Source organism: Struthio camelus, chromosome 1, assembly GCF_040807025.1.
Source record: "Struthio camelus isolate bStrCam1 chromosome 1, bStrCam1.hap1, whole genome shotgun sequence".
Classification (NCBI taxonomy): domain Eukaryota; kingdom Metazoa; phylum Chordata; class Aves; order Struthioniformes; family Struthionidae; genus Struthio; species Struthio camelus.
This window is the reverse complement of record NC_090942.1, coordinates 222436785-222456313: the sequence shown is the minus strand read 5'-3', so window position 1 is coordinate 222456313 and position 19529 is coordinate 222436785. Positions and strand designations below refer to the sequence as shown.

General features: G+C 52.6%; 1 protein-coding gene and 3 non-coding genes across 4 annotated transcripts; all 4 read left to right on the top strand.

The window, feature by feature from the left end:
* Positions 1-12412: 12412 nt before the first annotated feature.
* On the top strand, positions 12413-18293 carry RPS3 (ribosomal protein S3). Its single transcript, XM_068930770.1, has 7 exons — positions 12413-12570; positions 12826-12956; positions 13229-13322; positions 14601-14695; positions 15529-15716; positions 16972-17168; positions 18225-18293. The coding sequence occupies exons 1-6, from the start codon at positions 12541-12543 to the stop codon at positions 17163-17165; spliced, it is 732 nt and encodes a 243-aa protein (XP_068786871.1). The 5' UTR covers positions 12413-12540; the 3' UTR covers positions 17166-17168; positions 18225-18293.
* LOC138065867 (small nucleolar RNA SNORD15) lies at positions 15012-15160 on the top strand. The gene has a single exon (XR_011138913.1). It is a non-coding gene; the product is annotated as a small nucleolar RNA SNORD15 (small nucleolar RNA).
* LOC138065868 (small nucleolar RNA SNORD15) lies at positions 16464-16611 on the top strand. The gene has a single exon (XR_011138914.1). It is a non-coding gene; the product is annotated as a small nucleolar RNA SNORD15 (small nucleolar RNA).
* On the top strand, positions 17395-17530 carry LOC138065869 (small nucleolar RNA SNORD15). Its single transcript, XR_011138915.1, has one exon. It is a non-coding gene; the product is annotated as a small nucleolar RNA SNORD15 (small nucleolar RNA).
* Positions 18294-19529: the final 1236 nt, after the last annotated feature.

Genomic DNA, 19529 nt, shown 5'->3' with positions numbered 1-19529 from the left:
GGTATCAAGGGACTCATTGGGATGTAGCATCCAGCATCTAGTGCAACCGTCTCTATCTCAGTTCTCTCAGAAGACTTTTGTTGCACAAGTTTTAACAGAAAATATTGCAACTTCACAGAATCACAGAACGGTTGAGGTTGGCAGGGACCTCTGGAGATCCTCTAGTCCAACCAAACCCCTGCTCAAGCAGGGTCGCCTAGAGCAGGTTGCCTGGGATGGAGTCTAATTTCATTCCAAATAAGAAAGTTTATAGATATGGATCTTTTGACGTTAACGTTAGAGTCTCGAGCACAACAGAAGTGCCACGTTTTAAGCACCTCTCTGGTGAAGAGCCTGCGTAAACCTGAAACGGAAGCCCACTGCAATACAGGACCCAGCGCCAGGAGCGGTCAGGTTGCAAGATTAAAATAGGGAGTGCTGAAGACTTCACTCAGAACCACATTTGAGGGATTGCAGGTGAGGAGCAAGGTGGCTGGATGGAGAGGCGAAAGGATGCATCGATAAATTTGCAGTTGGTGATCTCTTCTTTCATCCAGCCCTTGTCCCTTGTGCCCATTGTACTAACTGGTTTCTGATTGCCGCTGGCTTTGCGAGGCCAGATATCCCTGTACCGTAAATCAATGCTGCTATATCCCGGCCCTTGCAAGAGCGCGCTGCATGGGGAGCGAAAAGACTACATGCCTGGCAGTTAATTTTCCTGGAAAGGAAATCAGCCTTGCACCCAATGCTCAGGTGACCACAAATTGTTGTTGAGGTCAGTGCGAACTATTACCCAAGGACGCTGACAGAGCGCGATTGTTCTCGGATAACGAGGGGGAATCATGTTAATTCAGCTGGCAGAGCTGTTTTGACTAATAGTGGAGAACTGCTGCTGCTGCTTTTGAAATTATCCGACTGAGCTAATCCAAGGATGAGGAGACGATTTATTGATTTGAAGTCCCAGTTGGACGTAGATGGAGATAATTCTAGCATGCTAAGTGTATTATTCCTAGAGAAAGGCAGGCTTGGTAAATACTTTTCATTTATTTATTAGCCCTTGCAAAACAGTTGTGTTGTATCGCAGCTTGAATGTTTTATTTAGAGATGTGAATAGCTGCGATACTGAAAACAAGCGCTTTCTGGATGGCAGTCATCTCATATTTTTGCTGAAACTGCTCATTTTCCAACGCAAATAGCTACTCACAAGTGCTAACACTGGTTTGAGCTCGTCCTTTCTTTAGAGCTTATTTTTAGAAGATCAAAACCAAGAAGAGGTGCCAAGTTGGAGGCTCTGCTTTTGCATTCTGCTCAGGTGTCTTTTCCCTCTTTGTGGGTCTCTTGCAAGGCAGCTTCTGAGGACTCTGGTTAATGTCCTAGAAAATAACCTTGTGCTGAAACGAACAGCCGTTTTATCGCTGTTGCTCGCTTGCTGTTTCTTGGGGGTTGCCTGCGGGAGCCGGACAACGTGAGAACCGGGTTATGGCGAGGATGTACGTGAGCAGCTCCTGCCCACCCCGGCGCACAGGCTGCTGCGTGCTGCCCCGTCCTGAGCCGGGGAGTATTCGTGCCCACACTGCTTCACTGACACAGGGTTTTCATTCAGCCTGGCAAGCCGTGGCTTATTTAAAAAATAAAAAATAAAATCAAACATCTATATTCTGAAGAGCAGGCCAGGCCCTGAGACTCAGCTGGCAATTGGACCTTGGAGAGGGTTTTGCCCCATTAGTACTCAGCCTGTCCTCGTGCCAACGGCCATTAGGAGGAACTGCAGGATGGAGGTCAGCCAAGTCGCGATCGCTTAAGCGTCCCCGAGGAGCGCTGGGGTTGGGTTACAGGAAACGATTCTGTGTCTTTGATGCCTTCCTGTTCATTCCCTGCATCGCAAAATCGTTCTCCTTCCTTCCCCCCCCCCCCACCAAAACGGGGAGACGCTGCAGCGTGAAGCTTTTGGAAGCAGTCTGGAGACCTGCCCTTCCATGGATGCCCGCCATAACCCCAAGCGAGCCGCTTGGCTGGCACTCGCCTCCGCTCCTCTTAAAACGTTTTGAAGATGTCATCCTCCCAGCTGGGCGGCTCCTGAGCATGCAAAGTGCAAAGCATTATCGTTAGGGTCTCGGGGACAGAGTGAGCTCTGCTCATTTCTGGCGCTTTAAGGCCTCGCAGATGATCGCTCCCCATCTGGAATCTTTCATCAACCCTTTTACTTTCATTCACCGCGTCGCAATCAGGCTCCTCGCTCCCTCCCCTGAGGGTTTCAAGCAAAGGTTGGGAAAAATCCTCCATCTTCCCGATCCCCAGACTCCTATCAAAACCCCTAAATCTTTCTCGTTCTGCAGCATAATGGGTTGCAGATCTATTGAGCAGCGTGTTCCCTAGAAGGCGGCTGCGTGCCTGGTTCAGAGATGAGGGCAGCAGCGACTGTAGGTGCTGCGCGTTTACGGAGTGACTGAATTGACGGCAATTTAATTGTTTGAGTTCGGCCAACTTAACGTCAGCTACCCTCGGTGTCTGCTGTTTGATGACCTAATTATACACAGGCTGTTGATGCAGCTGTAGTTAGATTCAGGGCTTTGTCGCTCGACTGCAATAGTGCGAAACTAAGGAATGTTTTTGTTATTCTTTGGCCAGTGAGGACTTTGCAGATATTATTGCAACGTAGTGTTAATCTGCGGCCCCGGCCGGACGAATGCTGTAGAAACCGCTGGCTTGGTTTGACTCGCCGCGGACGGCTGCTGATTGCACCGAAGCAGATGAACACGCAGCTGCTCCTAACTACCCACAGCGGGGCATTGGCGGGCAACCAGGCCAAAGTAACACCTTCACGGGTGCAGCCAGCTCTGCGGTGACCATTCGAAAGAGGCTGGTTAAGCCACTCAAAACCTGCCACGGACTCATACTCGCCTTCCCATCTGATGCCTGCCGTAGCAGTCGGATTCGGCGCTCAGCATCCGCTTTGGCACAGCTGTCCCCGAGCTGCCTGCCAAGGCGCTGGTCCTCACGCTGAGTGGAGAACCTGGCCGGGCTGGAGACGGGCCACAGACGCTGCCGTGCCAGCGTGGGATGGCAGCCGGCCTCCTGCGGCGCTCCCGTGTTGGAGCTGGGGCTCATGCTGACGTTTTCCGTTCGTGGAGGGAGGCATTTTAAAAGTGTATTTATCGAGTTGTGCTCTTACAGAACCACAGAGTGGTTGAGGTTGGGAGGCACCTCTGGAGATCGTCTACTCCAACCCCCCTGCTCCAGCAGCCTTGTCTAGAGCACGTTGCGCAGGATCGTGTCCAGGCGGGTTTTCTTAGGCAGTGTTTCCCGAAGGTTGGGTGCAAGGAGAGAAAACACAGGGGTTTGTGTTAGCTTATACAACTCACGGTGGTCAGGAAGGACGGGAGCGTTTGGGAGGAACGGGGAGGAACATGGGCTGAGCTGAGGGCTCCCGGTGGTGGGCTGTCCACGGAGAAGGCAAAACTAGACTGAGAAACACTGGCCCCAGCGCGCCGGGCACCGAACGATGGGTCGAGGGCTCCGTGACTTGTCGGCCAGCCGACAGCTTCGGCGCTGCGCATGCCATTTTCCTCCCCGTCTGCCTGCCCGCAGCACCCCGAGGTGCCACCGCCGGAGCTGGGCCTCTGTGGCCGTCCCCAGGCACCGCCGGGATGTGCATGTGGGCTGGAGCAGAAGCTGCTCGGCGCTGAGTCTCGGATGCAGCGTGGCGTCTTCGTAAAGAACGTAGAAAGGGTGTTTCCAGCGCTGATTTTTTTTTTTTCCCTGCTGTAATTACCGCTTTTAATCACCTCATTATACCCAGCCACCGAAAGGAGCTCAAAGCCGCAGGTAGCAGCGCAGCGGGGAGAAGGCATAGCGAGCTTTCCGAGGGCGACGCGCCCCGAATCGGCGTGAAACGCCGACCGCGGTGGAAAACGGCCGCCTCCTGCCCTCCGGCTTGTTTCCCGGAGCTTGAAAGGTGATTAGGAAGCGTTCGCTTAAGCTGATAGGTTTCAAGTGATGGTGCCGGGGCAAAGTGCTCTCCTTGAGCTGCCCGTTAAAGTTTCCCTTTACGGCCGGCGAAGCCGCGAGGCCGGGGCGCGAGCTGCTGGAATGACCTCCGTTGGCAGCCAGCAGGTTCATTAAATAGTAAAGAGCAGAGCGATTTCCGGCTAAATAGCACATCGAGCGTCCTTTCGATTCCCGTTTATAGAGGAAGCATAAATTATTTACTAATGTGCTTAAAGCCCTCTCAGTGAATCCAGGCAACGGAGGAAAATCTTGTTTTCGGGGGCAGATGCCCAAAGGAAAAGTGTCAGAGCGATGAACTCGTTCGTGCGCGGCCGCTAAAACGTCGCCGGCGGTTTATCGCGTTTAACGGAGGTAATGGGCCGGGATTACGATCCAGTCGGGCTGGTAGGTCTTACTTCCACGCTCGCGTGGCGGCTCGGCGATCGGCACGATTCCCAGCGAACGTCCTCCACCTTGTCCAGCCCTTTCCGCTCCGACCTGTGCTCCTGCCTGGCTTCGGCAGGAAGCCGCGTTGCGCTCCATCACAAGTTGGGTCCATGTCTTCGATGACTCCCTCTTGTCCCGGGCCGTCTCGCCCAGCTCCGAAAAGCCGGCCCTTGTCGGATGGGTGGCTGGGGGCCACCAGAACGGGAAGCTGGGCTTGGGCTCCCGCTACGGCAGCGAACGCCCGAGCGGCAGGGCGCGTTTCTCAGGAACTTTTCCAAAGCCGACGTTCGTGAGTAACTCAACGAGGGGATTTATAACAGACATGGCAATTCAGCTCGAACGGTAGCAGCTGCTCCAACGGCAGCAATAAACTATAATACTCCGGCTCTTGCAATAAAACTCCCATCTGAGTCAGACTTTACAAATGCTTTACAACCGGGGCTTGCAATTCATCATCCCTCTACTTGAATTACTTTCCAGGCCCAGTCTCCGTTCAACGCGAACTATCTCCTCTTGTCCATCTCTGCCCTGGGTTTTGTTTTCCACAGCCGCTTGCTGGGGAAATTCATTAACTCGGTGGCGCGGCTGCTGAAATTGCTGCTCGCCGGGGTTGGCCGTTGGCATGTTTTTCTCTTCTGGCCCTCAGGCTCTTGCACAAAAAGGCAGCGGGACAGGGGCTGAGCTCGGAGCGTTGGCCTCGGCTGTTGTTTCTTGGCGTCGCGGCAGGGCCCGAGGGCTCGGGACCTGGGCTAGGTTTCTTCAAGGGCTCCAGGGAAGGCTACGGTCCGGTTTGGGGACCCCTCGCAGCCCACGTAGCCTGCGGACACCAGGTCACGGAGGCGTATTGAGGTGCTGGGGTTCATGCCCTGCTCTGGCTCCCGGCTGGCCGGAACTGCTAGAAATGAGCCGAATTATGTGCTTTAATTTGAGCATCGCTTCGAAGGTGCTCCATGACGGGGTGGGGGCTGACGCAGCTGAACGGTGGCGTAGACCTGTGAATTGAACTCCCAAATTGGCTGCAAATACAGTAATTTGAGCACTTTGGGCTGCGGGAAACCCCTTGGCTTTTGGGTTTTGTGTCCACTGTACGCAGCGGGTCGGGATATATGGGGAGGATTCGTCCCCTTCCCCCTGGCTCATGCGGAGTGGGACAGGGGTGAGGGTCACCGAGATGCTACTCGGAGGAGTTATGCTGATGGGCACAGCCAGATATCCTCTCCCTGGAAGCTGCAAAAATATTTCTGTCTAATAACGTAATGCATGACCCAATCCCTCCACTTGCAGCCCGCGGTGAGGTGCCGGCTCGGGCTGAGGTTTCTGCTCTGCGCTCCGTTTCCCATAGCAGCCGCTCTCCCCTGGGACCCTCCAGCTATGGGAGAGCTTCCTCTCCACTGAGAAACGCGGCCAGGAGCTGATGGGCATCAGCGGGTTTTTTCCTTCAAACGTCTCGCATCAGTCAACAGGCGGCAACCACATAAAAAACAATTAAACCAAGAAATACCCCCAAAATACAACCTACATGGGTGATTTTGGAAGCAGCTGCCCCTTCCTTTATTGCCAGCCCCAGGGTGGGAAACGGGGCTGTCAAAATGGTGACAAAACCCCAGTTTGGATATCGGGGCCGCGGGCCGGATGCTGCTGGTGCAGCTCGCTGGTGCTGGCGAGTCCGGACGCCGGTGCCCGGATGCGGCTTCGGCCAACACTTCTCGCGACGTGGGAGCCGCCGGGGGGAGCGAAAGATGTCGGTGGTGGACCCTCAATAAAAGATTCGAGTCCAGGTTCTCGTCCTGGTGCTATATCCCCGGTTCCCTGCTGGTTCTTCTCCTGCTGGCCAAAATCCCTCGCAGGACCCGTGTTCTCGAGGCCGCGTCACCACCGGCGCCGTGGGCCGTGTCGTCGCGGCGGTCAGCAGAGCCTAACCCGAGGTCCTGAGTGCCAGCCTGAGGGTGTGGGCACCACGGAGGAGCGCTGAACCTTTTCTGCAGGAGGGAAACTGAGGCATGGGGGGTGTCTATGCTGCCGGTAGTGGAACCAGACAGACCCTGCAGCACCTTCCCGACTGCCCTGCTTTATCTCAAGGGAGCGGGCAACGCTCCTGGAGGATGGGGGAGCCCCCAGGCCGTCCCAGGCTGATGCTCGCAGGATGCAGCCGGCCCTCCCCACCTTGGCTTTGCTTTTTTCTTCGCCGCAAGGCCGAGGATTTCCCCCGCCGCCGTGGGCCTTGCGGACAAAGGGAGCTCCTTCCCTTGCAGCGCGGCAGCCCCTGCCCTCTCGTGGCTGGCTCTGCGCAACGGCGCGGCGGGGAAACGGGAGACAGGACGACAGCGGAGCCGTGGTCCCCTGGGGTGGCCACCTCTTCCCCTGCTCCCTCCATCCCCAGAAACCCGAGTGATGCCCGTTCCCCTCCTGGGGTTTACGGGGTGGAGTGGGATGACGCAGGGCGCCTTCCCCGCGATCCGTCGCTCCCCAGCCCCGGTGGTCCTAGCTGACCGTGCCCCAATGCCGGGGATCCTGCAGGAGCCCATGCGGGGTCCGTGGCCACCTTGAGCGATGCCGTGAGCTCCCTTGTCCCGAGGGGACGGATGTGCGTCGCGTGGGACGCGGGTCAGCACAGGAGACGCCCAGGTCTAGGTGATGTACGCCCCCCCGGGGACGTCGCAGCTCCAACCGAGCGTCTGCTGGGCGGGCTCGCTTGGTCCCTGCGGCTCGAGGGTCCCCAGCTGCCCCCCGGCAGCCGGGGAGAGGAGAGCTGCTGGACGGGGAGGCCGAGTTGTCTTCCTCCAACAGTAATAAGTTGGGAGCTGCTTCAGGGAGAGGAGAGAAACGTGCTCCGGTACCTGCCTACGTCCCCGTCACTGCTGTCCTCACTCTCCCACCTTGGGGCTCGCAGCCCTGCTCGCCATTGAATGTCCTTTAGTTACGGCACTGGATGAGCTCCCTTTGCCCCCCCAGAGGAAAGTCCTGGGCTCTCCATAAATCCGAGCCGCTGACTGGCCTTCGCTTTGCTGGGCCGTATTTGAGCTCTCTGGGGAGAGAGGCAGGCAGTTCACAGCCTTTCTGGGCCGCTGCGGGTCTGCGTTTTGGTGGGAACACAGCTGAGATGACTCCATCCCTGTTTGGCCGCAAGCATCAGCCTGGAGGCTTTGCAGCCCTCCCGCTCATCTGGAGCAGAGAAGAACCGCGCTGGCCGACTTAGGCTGGGGATGGATGAAGCCAACGGAGGAATCCCATGTTGCTATTTGTGGAAGGGACTGAAATGTTGCCGGCTGCGAAGGCCGTGTTTTGGAGCCCGCTGGCTTAGCCGGGCCATGTCTGGGGGGGAGAGGGGACATTCCCTTGCTGCTGTAACGCCATCGAGGCCCCGGCTTTGTACCAGGGTGCAGCTTGACCCCGGCTCTGGTTGTCGATGCTGACCCTGAAATGCTGACACAACACATAGTTTCTCCTTAATAGGGCATGGAAAAGGCGATGCACGTCAGGGCCAGGCTTTTTGCTAATGCTCTGTCTTTCCCTTTATATGATGCAGAAATATGTTGGCTCAGCCCCTCCTGGGTGAACTCAGCCCAAAAGAAAGAAGATCCTGGGCAGATATTTCCTGCTTTGTGAACGGCTCCTAGCCTGCGCTGTATGGTGGTCCCAAGCAGGAAACCAGCACATGGCAGAGGAGTGGATTTTGTTAAAGTCAGGAGGGCCTTTTCATTAAAAAAAAAAATGTTTGAGACACCCTGGTTCATAAGCTCCTGGGCTTGGCATGCAGATGTCCTCTGCTGCTGGCCACCCCTGCAATGTCAGTGTCTGACCATCTGATGTTAGCCTGGAGCAAGGACCGCAAATGCAGATGTTGACATCTGGCCAGATGACTCCCCCCCCAACTCGGCACAGTGCTGCTGTGGCCAGGGCTGGGACCGTGGGTTCCCCAAGTGCTGCCCCAGCCCCCGGCCCCTTCATGAGCTGGGAGCTGTCTTTCAAGCAGGACATTCCCGCCTGGCCCTGTCCCCATCCCCATGCCACAACTCCCTGCCTTCTCCTTGGTGCTCGCAGGCGGCCATTGAGCTGGGCTGGAGCAGGGAAACGAGTAGGGCTTTAAATAACCTCCCCTAAAATACATGTGTGTTTGTGTTGGACCATTTCTGGGAGCTGGTTCACAGCCGGGCTCCTGAATCAGCAGGATGGGAGGGGGCTGGGGGGAGCAAGGGGCAGGCAGGGGTGAGGGAGGAAAGAGGAGAGCTCCTATAAGCCTCTTTGCCGCCAGGGAAAATGCAATACTGACGCCAGGCTGGAAGAAGCAGCAGCTCTTCCTCGGAGCTGAGATTTCTCCTGCCTCAGCTCATGTCTGAGATGAGCAGGGGCATGTCTGATGGACAGGGGGAGAGCTCACGAGTGCACCTGCTCTCGCTTGGGTCTGGTATGGAAATGCTTTCTTGGTCAGTCCCATAGTCCATCCAGCTGGATTAGGGATGACTGAGGCAAGTCTCTGATTTCAGTATTTTCTTGTAAGGTGGCTGCCCCATCCCCTTTTCCTACCTCCTCTAAATCCCCAGTCTCCTCAACCCAAGGGGCAGCTCTACCCTGGCTCCATGTGGCCGAATGGCCCCAGCTCCTCTGGAGGATGAGGCTGAGTGGGTATCTCCGAGGGGTCAGGTCAGAAACTGCGGGGTGGAACAAACTGCAGCCTTAGATGAGAAAAAGATACAGGACCAGGGGAGACAGCGACGGTGCAGTCCAACAGGGTCAGAGTCGCTGGGTTAGCAGTTGTCACGGCATCTCTCAGAGCTGGGGTCAGGGTGGCTGGTTACCTTCAGGGTGTTTCAGACCCCACCAGTTCATTGCATGTACAGCCTTGGATACAGGAGGCAATTTCTTCAGCTTTAGGACGGGCCCAGCCAGCACCTTTCCCATCTGGACATGGGCTGGCTTTGCCTCACTGTGCCCAGGGGATTTCTAAAGCAGGTGGGGATGCTAATAGTCCAGGTGATACTGGCAGAGAAAAGAATCCAGGAGCTGACACAGTGCCTAAGAGGTATCTCTGTCCATGCTACAAAAGTGCAGTCTGAGCCCTGGACCCCCAGCACTCTCCGGCTCCATCCCTTGTCAACCCAGCCTGGCTTCAGCCTCAATCCCCACGGCAGAGACCAGGAGGAAGCCGATGGAGCTGTGGCTTCAAATTTTGGTCAAGAGGAAGTCCCTGTTGGGACCAGCATTGCAGGATGCCAAGGACAGGAGTTGTAACCGGTACTCAAAGAGCATGGAGATGAAAGGGGAGAGGGAGCTGGGGCCACCAGAGAGACAAGTGAGATCAGAGTGGTGTTTTTGCAGCTCAGAAAGGACCAGAGGGAGGAGAAGGAGCCAGCTGAAGGCAGGAGAGTCAGGTATGATGTTTGGACACACCAGGTATGGGAAGAAGGTGTGTACACTGATGAAGCCTCCCAGCAAGGGGTGACACAAGTCATTCACCAGCATCTGCCTTTGCAAATGGGACTGCGGGTCCTGGCATCGTCCAGCAGCTCCGGACAGGCTCTGTCTCGCCGGCATCTCAGCCATCCCTGAAGTCCTGGACAAATAAATCCCTGGGGAAGAAGGGAGGAGGGAGATGCGGGGAGAATGAAGCCTTTTCCTATTCTGGAAAGCGTCTGACATCTAGTGGCAGAATAGTCCTTTCCCAGGCAAAGAAGAGAGCTGCTTCCTCGGAGCACTGCTGCCTCCCTGCTCACCCCCATGGGCCATGCTGGGGGTGGGGGTTTGAAGGTGGGTGTGTTACCAGCACTGTACTCGTCATACTGGTATTCCCCGCACAGCTCACCTGGCTAGGTCTGAAGTAGGCAACAAAACGGTCCCAAGACCATCCCCAGGCCCTGAAATGCCATCATTGAGGCCCTGACATTGTTAATGGGGCCCTGGGTGGGTTTGGCCCAGCCACTAGCACCCTACTGAGAAGGATTCAGGAGGTAGCACGGGCCAAGGACCTTCTCAGTGGTTGTCTGCACATGGCTACCCTGTCCTTGGGAGAGAGCGTAAGCAGCTGGAGAAGGGCTGAGCTGTGCCAGATGCCCTGACAACCTTCTCCGGGGTGGATCCAGGGTGGGTGGCTGAGCTCTCACTCCGCTCTTCATCCTTGCTTCGAGGGCTGGTGCCAGGTCCAGAGCAGAGGCATCTGCTCCACTTGCGGTTCCTGGAGTGACACTCTTTGCAGTCCAGTGTGTTTACGGGAACCCGGCCTTTACTTATTGACTTTGAGCAGGCAAGCCAGAAAATGGAGGCAGTCCAGGAGGTGGCTGCCAGGCAGACTAGCCCTTGCTGCCATGGTGGTGGCAAGCTCTCTTGGTGGGGAGATGGGGACTGGTCACTGGTCTACCATCTAATTTCAAACCACTACCAGCCCTATCCTGTGATCTGCTGCTGTCACCTACCTACAAACATGAGAGCAGCTGTACTGGCTCAGAAGAAATTTAGTCCAGGATTTCTGTCCATGGCCAAAAGCCCAGAGAAAACTGAAACTGTGGCAAAGGTGTCTGTATCAAACGCAGCACTCACTGCCTCCATCTAGTTTTCATGGGATGACCGTGAACAGTCAGTCCCTGCCCATCTTTTCTAGGCCTCTGTGGGTTGGTAGATCTTGGCACATTTAATCTTTCCCAGCCTGCTCAGCTTTCTTCATACGGAGGATATTTCGGACCTGTGGCCACCTTACTGCCCTGCTCTGACCCTTTCCCTGTTCTTCTCTACCCTTTCGGAGATGGAGGACCAGACGCGCCCAGTGGTCACAATACAGGGGCACCAGAGATTTACTTATAGAAATGATGAGCTCCGATTTCTTCTTTCTTTTTTGATAGTTCCTAACATTTGGTTTGTTCTTTCGCCCACCTCTGAGCGCGGAGGTGGCACTGTCTATGTAGCCCCCACTTTCTGTCCTGGTAGTGATCAGCTCAAGGCCCTTCACTGGACACATGAATTGAGGAGGAGGTAGGGGGGACACTCCCCCAGTGCCTTCCTCTGTATATCTTTCTACCACATTTAATTTGGCTCTTATAGTTCCCAGTCATTCAGACTCAGGTCTTCACACTCTTCCAACCCTGGAAATTTGACAGCGTTGGCAAACCCAGGCATCTGCCCACTCTGTCCCTTTCCAGGTTGCTTATGAAGCTGTTGAAGAGCGCGCGCGCCCTGAGGCGTCCATGCCAGGACCTCTCCGTAGAGCAAGAAGCGCCCAACGCTCCCAGGCTCGCCTCCGGCCGCTCAGCTCCTGCCAAAAGCGCTGGTGAGGCCTTCGAAAGAAACCTTAGAGGGAAACAAATACACTTATTTCAATCCGTTCACCCTTAACCACCTCTCTGCCGCCTCCCTGCTGGGAGCTTTGTTGACGCTCCCCAACCCAACCGCACTCACCCACTAACCCGTAGGTATTTTTATGTACTAATTCTACCCATTATTATCTTTTCTACTAATTTGCCCAGCCCAACCAAAGGCCTATCATCCCCTCCCTCCCTTAAAGCCCCCCCCCTTTTTTTTTTTTTTTAAATTTGGAGTCGTATTTGCTGCTTTCCCCACCTTTGGCCGCCCCAGAAGTCTCGAGTGAGAAATCCCATCGCGCCGTTACTGATTTAAAGCCTGGATTAAGCGCCCCGTCTGCAGAGGGGGGCGCTACTGTCATAAGACGGGGGGGGGGCGGGCGAAAATCCCCCCTTACGAGATTCTGGGAACGATTCATGGACTTCTCGGGCTTAAAAAAAAAAAGACCAAAAAAGGCCTCGTGAGGAAGAGCCAGCGCCTGAGCGCCTGAGCGCCCTCCCAGCCCCCCTGCTTTCCGGGCAGGGGCCCCCAGCAGCAAGCTGGGGGTGAATTATTCCGCTGCCCCACCCGCCTGCGCGTTTCTATGGGCTTCGAGGCCGTTTTTAATGCGGATTCAGGGCGTCCGGCGGGCAGAAAACGGGTCCCCAGGGCGCCAGGCTTGACCTCCTCGCCAAGATGGCCGCGCGAGAGGCCGGCGGGAAGACTACATTTCCCATCAGCCCCCGCTGGCGGCCGCCGCCCTCACGTGACGGCGCCGGCCCAATGGGGAGCGGCGGAAGGGACATATAGCCCTCCCGCCAAGGCCGCTTCCCTCCTTTCCGCCGGGCGGCGCGGCTCAAGATGGCGGTGCAGATCTCCAAGAAGCGCAAGGTGAGGGCAGCGGCCCCCTTCCTCCGCGGCGGCGGCGGTGCCTCGCCTCCATAACGGCGTCGCCGAGCCGGGGGGCGGCCCCGGGTCTCGCCGGGCCGGGGCGGGGCGGCGGCAGGGCGGGGGTGGCGGGAGGATGGCGGCGGATGCGGCCCGGCGGCCCGGCGGGGAACATGGCGGCGGGAGGCCGGCGTGAGGGGAGGGGGCCCGCGGGCCCGAGCGCCGGAGCAGAGCTCGACTGGGTCCGTTTGCTTGTAGTTTGTCGCCGATGGTATCTTCAAAGCCGAGCTGAATGAGTTTCTGACTCGTGAACTGGCTGAAGACGGGTACTCGGGAGTAGAGGTCCGGGTCACGCCAACCAGGACTGAGATAATCATCCTTGCTACCAGGTAACGGAAACGGTCCTGCCGTTCGCAGGTGCCGGGCAAAGTTGTGTGTGATGCTGCCGTTTCACAAAAGAGTTTAAAGCGGTAAATATTGTCGAGGGAGGATACCTGGGGAAGAAGCGGTCCTGAAGTGATCTTCAGTGACCCAGCAGTGTCGCAACTTCTGCTGGTCATCAGTCTGGACTAGGTTAGACGCTCAGTCCTGGAGCTGTTGGGGATGGTTACAGGCTTGGATGTGGAGACACTTTCCCAGTCACGCTCTGCCTTTTTTCCAGAACTCAGAATGTCCTGGGCGAGAAGGGGCGCCGCATCCGGGAGCTGACGGCTGTTGTCCAGAAGAGGTTTGGCTTCCCTGAGGGAAGTGTTGAGGTAAAACTTTTTCAGCAAAACAATATTAAGCGAGCTGTGCAGTTACCTTTGTGCGCTCTCTGGATGATGCCAGTTGAAAGGCAGTGTGTGGTTGAAAGGTAGTTTGACTTGAAGATGGCTTGGGGCCTGTTTTACCTGCCCACACACAAGAGTGTCACACTGAAATACGGAGTGCTTTGGTGTTGGTGGTATTTTGAATGCTGTCAGTTTGGCTTGTTTTCTCTGCTTTCCCAACTGGGAAGATCAGAGGAGCAGTTAAAACGTTTTTAACTTCTCTGTAAATATTTTAGAAAGAATACTATTGTATTGATATTGAGGTGAGAAGTCAGTCTTATCACCATTTTTTTTGGATATTTGTATGTTACTGTTATCGTTATTAAATTCATAATGCTACTGTCCTTATAAATAAACTGTTTTGGTACTTAAGGGTTTTTAGGATTTTACTCTATGGTACTGTAGTGAATTGGACAGTAAAATGACACAACAGTAATTCCCTGATGCCTTTTTCATGTTTGAAGTTTGGTGCCTTCTGTAATACTTTCCTCTAAAACAAATCACATGAAGGAGGGTGTTTGGTCTGAGGTGGTGCTTACATTTATTCCTGCTCAGCCAGTGTTGCTGGACCATAATGTACTGTGAAGATTGCTTATCATCTCCAGCAAATGTGTAAATGTATTTCTGATACAAATGCTCGCATCCTGAGATGTGGGCTCTAGGAATGTTGCCTAGATGATTTTTGAATACCTACTTGTTGCTTCCTCTTAAGGATCAGATTTTGGCCTCTTGGAGATGGTGGGTTAAATGCACTCTCCCAGTTCTCCAGTTCTTTTTTGTTTTTTCCATGTTGGCTAAAGCCAGTTGTTCCAGTTGAGGGGATGCTGCGTTTGAAGCTGTTGACTTAAATTTGCTTGTCTTAAGCAAACTTGCTTACCCTGTGTATTGCTGTAATCTGCATTGCAAGAGCAGTTCTTGGGACTGTCAGGATACTTTTATCTCTGGGGTTACCTAATGTTTTGGGGCTGTTTGGAAGCAGCAGCTCTGAGGCTACACCAGCCATGTTTTAGTGGTCCCCTGACTTTGAAGCATCATTAGTGTGCTTTAGCTCTGTCAGGGGACCAAAATTGTTAAAAGAAGTGTTGGGTCTGAGGGCAAAGCTTCATGAAAAGACAAATCAAGCTGCGTATAAAGGACAGGAGCACATAGTAAGAAGTTCTTGTGATCTGTTAAAAGCATGTTGAAATGCAGACCTGTTCCTGAGCTTGCTGCTTTTTCTTTTAGCTCTATGCTGAGAAGGTGGCCACGAGAGGTCTGTGTGCTATCGCTCAGGCAGAGTCCCTGCGGTACAAGCTTCTGGGAGGTTTAGCGGTGCGTCGGTGAGTAGAGCGATGCAAATGTGATGGCGCGGGGGGGAACCCTGGGATTCAAATACCATTTTGGAAGAACTCCTTACCAGTATTTTTGTTACTCTAACCATATACAGACTCTTTGATTTTTTGTATGCAGTTACTTTTGGTAATAATTACTAGTGAACTTTGAAGCATTAGAGTAGATGAAATTAAAAGTTGTCTGACTGGGGTGGATAAAGCTTGTGTTTACATCTTTGTGAATAGGTGGTGGGTGGGAGGAGCGAAACACAATTTCAAGCCTTCTGGCTGAATTCAGGTGACAGTGGCCTTGCTTTTAAGATCCCTTCAGTGATGATAAGATGACGAGTCAGAAGGGGGTGGCTCCTGTTGAGTGATTCCTCTGCAGTGTCATGTTCTGTGATGCTGTGTGTGGTTCTTTAGCAGGAGCATCCTGTCGTCATTGAATGATTTAGAGGCATTTGTCTGAGAAGGGATGGTGTGCGAGATCTTGATGTGGATGGGTTGGTCACCCTCAGCTGCGGAGCTGCTTTTGTCTCACAGAGAACTTGTGCTTGTCACTGTGTCCCCAGCCTTACAAGGATCAGAAGACGCAGGAGTTTTGTTAGGCCGGATTTGATGGTGCTAAGCTGGTGTGAAAATTTTCCCAGCTTTGCACGACATTGACATAGCTCTGGCTGCATGGGTGTGTGTTTGGGAGGCTTTTACAAACAGGAGTTGAAGTGTGATTGTCTTTGCGCGAAACCTGGTGTGAAATGCCACCATAGAGCCTTGTGGGTTTGGCAGAGATCTGCTGAGTCTGTAGGACTAACCAAGCGGGTGTTGCGGCTCTCTCCTGGCAGAGCCTGCTATGGTGTCCTCCGCTTCATCATGGAGAGTGGTGCCAAGGGTTGTGAGGTGGTTGTGTCCGGCAAACTCAGAGGTCAGCGTGCCAAGTCCATGAAGTTCGTGGATGGCTTGATGATCCACAGTGGAGACCCGGTGAATTACTATGTTGACACAGCGGTGCGTCACGTCCTTCTCCGGCAAGGTGAGTGGCTGGGGTGCAGATCTCTTTGCAGTGATGTGGATTTCCTATATCAGTACCTCAGAGCCAGAAAATCTGAACTGCTGGCGTCTTGGCGATTTCCGTCGTTCAGCTGTGAGGTGGTAACTCACAAGATTTTGATGTACTGCTGGTCTTGTAGAGTGTTTCCATTGTTTTGACCCTGTTCAATCTCTTGTTCTCTTGGGCTCTTGAGGCTAAAGTAGACCTTTATTTACACTTGTGCTATGTAAATGGGAAATAGAGAAGGGGCCTTCAGCAGACAACAGGACTTTGTTTAACGATCCGAGGTCGTTTGCTCTTCTAGTGGTGGGAATTGAATGTTTCTAATTGAAAATTTGGCTTTAGGTTTTCCAAGTGCTCTGATTTGTGTCCCTTGGCCTCTGAGGCGCGTAACAACACAAATTACAAACGGGGAAGCGAATGTGTATTGAGGAGCTTGAAGAGCTGTTGGCAGCTTTGGATTTTGGTTTTCTTGGCTCTCTGGCTTGGGCAGACAGAATATGGGTGCTAAAAGACCCATAGAAAAACAGGTGTCAGTGGCACTTTTCCCCTATAGCTCTACTCTGTCAAGTCTTCCCAGCTAAACCAGCCAAACCTGCTTATGCTTGCCCTTCCCTCTGGTAAAACACAAGAGAAGGAACTTCTGCATCTTAGTTGGCATTGACTTACTTAATTGCAGAACCCTCGATGTAGATACACTAGCATATACAAAACTATTCTTCACCATCCCTTCAGTGACGATAAGATGACGAGTCAGAAAGGATGTCCTTGCATGAGCGTAGTCTGATCGGTGCCATGTTCTGTGGTACGGTGCTACGGCTGCCTTGGGCAGGATGTCCTACTCATTGGATGATTTAGAGGCATTTGTCTGAGAAGGGATACAAAGAAGCAGTGCGACTTCCTGGAAAGGTGAACTTGTTTGTCCCAGGAAGGGATAGGGTTTAAAACCAAGGTTAGCAGGAGTTGTAGATACAATGTGTTTCCATCACAGTCCTCCCAGGCTACAGGTAGGTAAGGCAGGGTGTTGGATAAATATGCTAGTGTAAATTCACAGTGACCAGATTGTTAAGCTGTAGCAGGTTTAGTGTTAACCAGCTTGTATCTGCTGAAGTGTTTTCAGGAGATGTTTTTGATGCAGGTAGCTTATTTTGTAACCTTAGGGCTTGTCACTGCTGAGTGTACACTTGATGTTTTGTGTTGAATGAGCATGTCTGTATTGTCCTATCACTCTTTGCAGGTGTACTGGGTATCAAAGTAAAGATTATGTTGCCCTGGGACCCAAGTGGAAAGATTGGCCCCAAAAAGCCTCTGCCAGACCACGTCAGCATTGTGGAACCCAAAGAAGAGATTTTGCCCACCACTCCCATTTCAGAGCAGAAAGGTGGCAAACCAGAACAGCCAGCCATGCCTCAGCCAGTTCCCACTGCCTGAGGGGTAAGTTCCTGCAAGTGATGGGAGTTAACGTGGTGAGGATCCATGCAGAAAAGGTCTCATGCCACCGCAAAAGCCCTCAGGCTGCTGGGAAGAAAAGCTGAATTCAGTTGTTCTCTTCCTCCAGAGATGGTGCAGTGGTCAGCTTGGTGGGGTTTAGAGTATTATAGTGGCTGGAATGAAGGGCAGGCATGGTTAAATGGCCTGCTGCAAACCAGCTAAGCAGACCCTTCAGTGAAGACATGATGACGAGTCTGAAAAGGAATATCCTTGTCCAAGTGCCCTGCTTCATGTTGTGTTCTACAGCATGGATTTGGAATCTTGGGTAAGAATTTGAGTGACTTGGAGGCATTTGTCTGAGAAGGGTTCAGTACCTTGAATGTCATTCACATCACACCATCTAGCCCAACTACCAGCGAACAGTTGACAACACGGGGTCAGGCGTACATATTCCTCGTGGAGTAAATGTGCTGGGACCCAATTTAGGAATGACTCTCAGAAAGCAATATGTTGAGCGCGATGTATAGGCTTGTTTTATAAGTAAATAAACAAGGTTTGAAATCCTATCTCTCTGAATGAGCTGCTTCTAAGACCCAAATGGATAGCCTGAAATTCTCTTTGTCTGCTCTGAGTTGTCCCTGGTGAAGATGTGCAACTTGCTGCTTTAAAAAAGTTTTGTTCGCTTTCTCCCGCTAGAGTAGCAGCAGATATGGATCCTGAGGCCTTGTTTTGAGGCGGTTTAAATCCAGCTATCCTCTGCCAGAAGACTTCTTTAGCCACTAGTGTAGCCATCTGGGGTTGTCCTCTGACTGAAGCTGGCCTTGTGTGCAACAGGGAGAGTTCAGGAAGTTTGCAGGGCTGCAGTGAAACCAGGAGATCTGACTAGCAAAACATGCTCTTGTGGGAAAAATAATGTGATCATTGGCTAAAATGCAAGAAATAGGGGATACTGTTTAATTTGAATGCTGGAGCCTGTTTTCTCACTGTTTTAGGTAGGAGAATGGTCATGGGGAAATGGTTTGCTGCCATCTCACTCAGTATTTTGTTTTTTTGTTGTAGGGTTTGTACAATCTGCAACCGGAAGCTTGACTGTCCTGAAAACATCTCTTAATAAAGTCACAAAAGACAGTGTTTGTGGAGGTGCTTTTTTTGCAAGATGTATTCCAGGAAAGCCTTGCTCCCACCTTTGGTATGGAAGGAATCCCTTTGCGTTTCTCCCTGCTTGTTTTACCCTTTTCGGAGTGAGCTTACCAGATCCTGATCAAAACAGAATGGGGGCAAAACTGTGATTTTTAGGTACAGCTAGAACAACAATCTGATATTTAGGGGGTCATGAATAACACTCCAAAAGCCGGAGTCCTTGTAATTGTTAGTTATATAGCAGTCCTTTTCTCCTTCAAGTCATTCCAGAAGGGGGAGCTTTTTTAGCAGTGTCTGAAGCAGTTGCAACCACTGATATCTTTCTGACTTAGACCAAAGTATTGCTGTAGTCTGCTAAATGCGCCTTTCACCTCTGTACCTCCATTTTCTTCACTGCTGAAAGATATTCAATATTTAGCTTTCAGGGCTACAGACTATATGGGAGCATTGTAGCTGCTGTTAGAGAGATGTAACCTTAGCTGGTGGAGATAAAGGGCAAGACAAGCTTCTAGACATTTACTGGTGCATAATTGAAAAAGAACCTGTAAGCTTTGGATTTCAGACCTTCTATCCTAAGCGCTGAGGTGCAAACGTATTTAAGCACTGGAGAAACCCTTGTCTTCCTTTGAGACTTGAATAGACAGTGCATTAATGTGTCGCTGTATTAATAACTGTGCTGTAGGATAACATGATTAGATCTTGTTGAAGTTGATAATTAAATTACAAGGCTGCTTGTGCTATAAGAATGCATAGTTGGTTTGCAGGGATATGTTTTCACTCCTGTTGTATTCCTGCCTGAATTGCTCTTGATGCTGTTCTTGTATCTGCTGTAGACTGGTATAAAGCGTAGCTGAAGCAGTCAGAACGGGCATTTGGTCAAGATCCAGGCAGAAAAATCATACTCTCTCAGCTACTTTCTCCATGTGTTTTTCAAAGTCCAGTGCCATTATGGAAAGAGACTTGTCGTGCACATTTTCTCTGACTTGGAGAAATTCAGAACCCGCTCGGTGCATTAACTGAATTTGTTGTATATAAATCTGCAGAATATGTTCCTTAAGGAGCAGTTTTTACAAGCTTCCGTTTTCTGGAGTCCTCTCTGAAGGAACTACGCAGGCAGCCTGTGAACTGCAGTTTCCATCCGACGGTGTCAGAAACTGGTCTGTCTGGCAGCCTGTGTGAGCCTCTGCCTTCCTGTTCTCAGCTCCTCTGGCAGGTCTCCTGGAA

Coding starts and splice junctions, on each gene's coding strand:
- RPS3 (XM_068930770.1), top strand. CDS start 12,541: ATGGCGGTGCAGATCTCCAAGAAGCGCAAG. Junction 12,957..13,228: donor ATAATCATCCTTGCTACCAG/GTAACGGAAACG, acceptor CCTTTTTTCCAG/AACTCAGAATGTCCTGGGCG. Junction 13,323..14,600: donor TCCCTGAGGGAAGTGTTGAG/GTAAAACTTTTT, acceptor TTTTTCTTTTAG/CTCTATGCTGAGAAGGTGGC.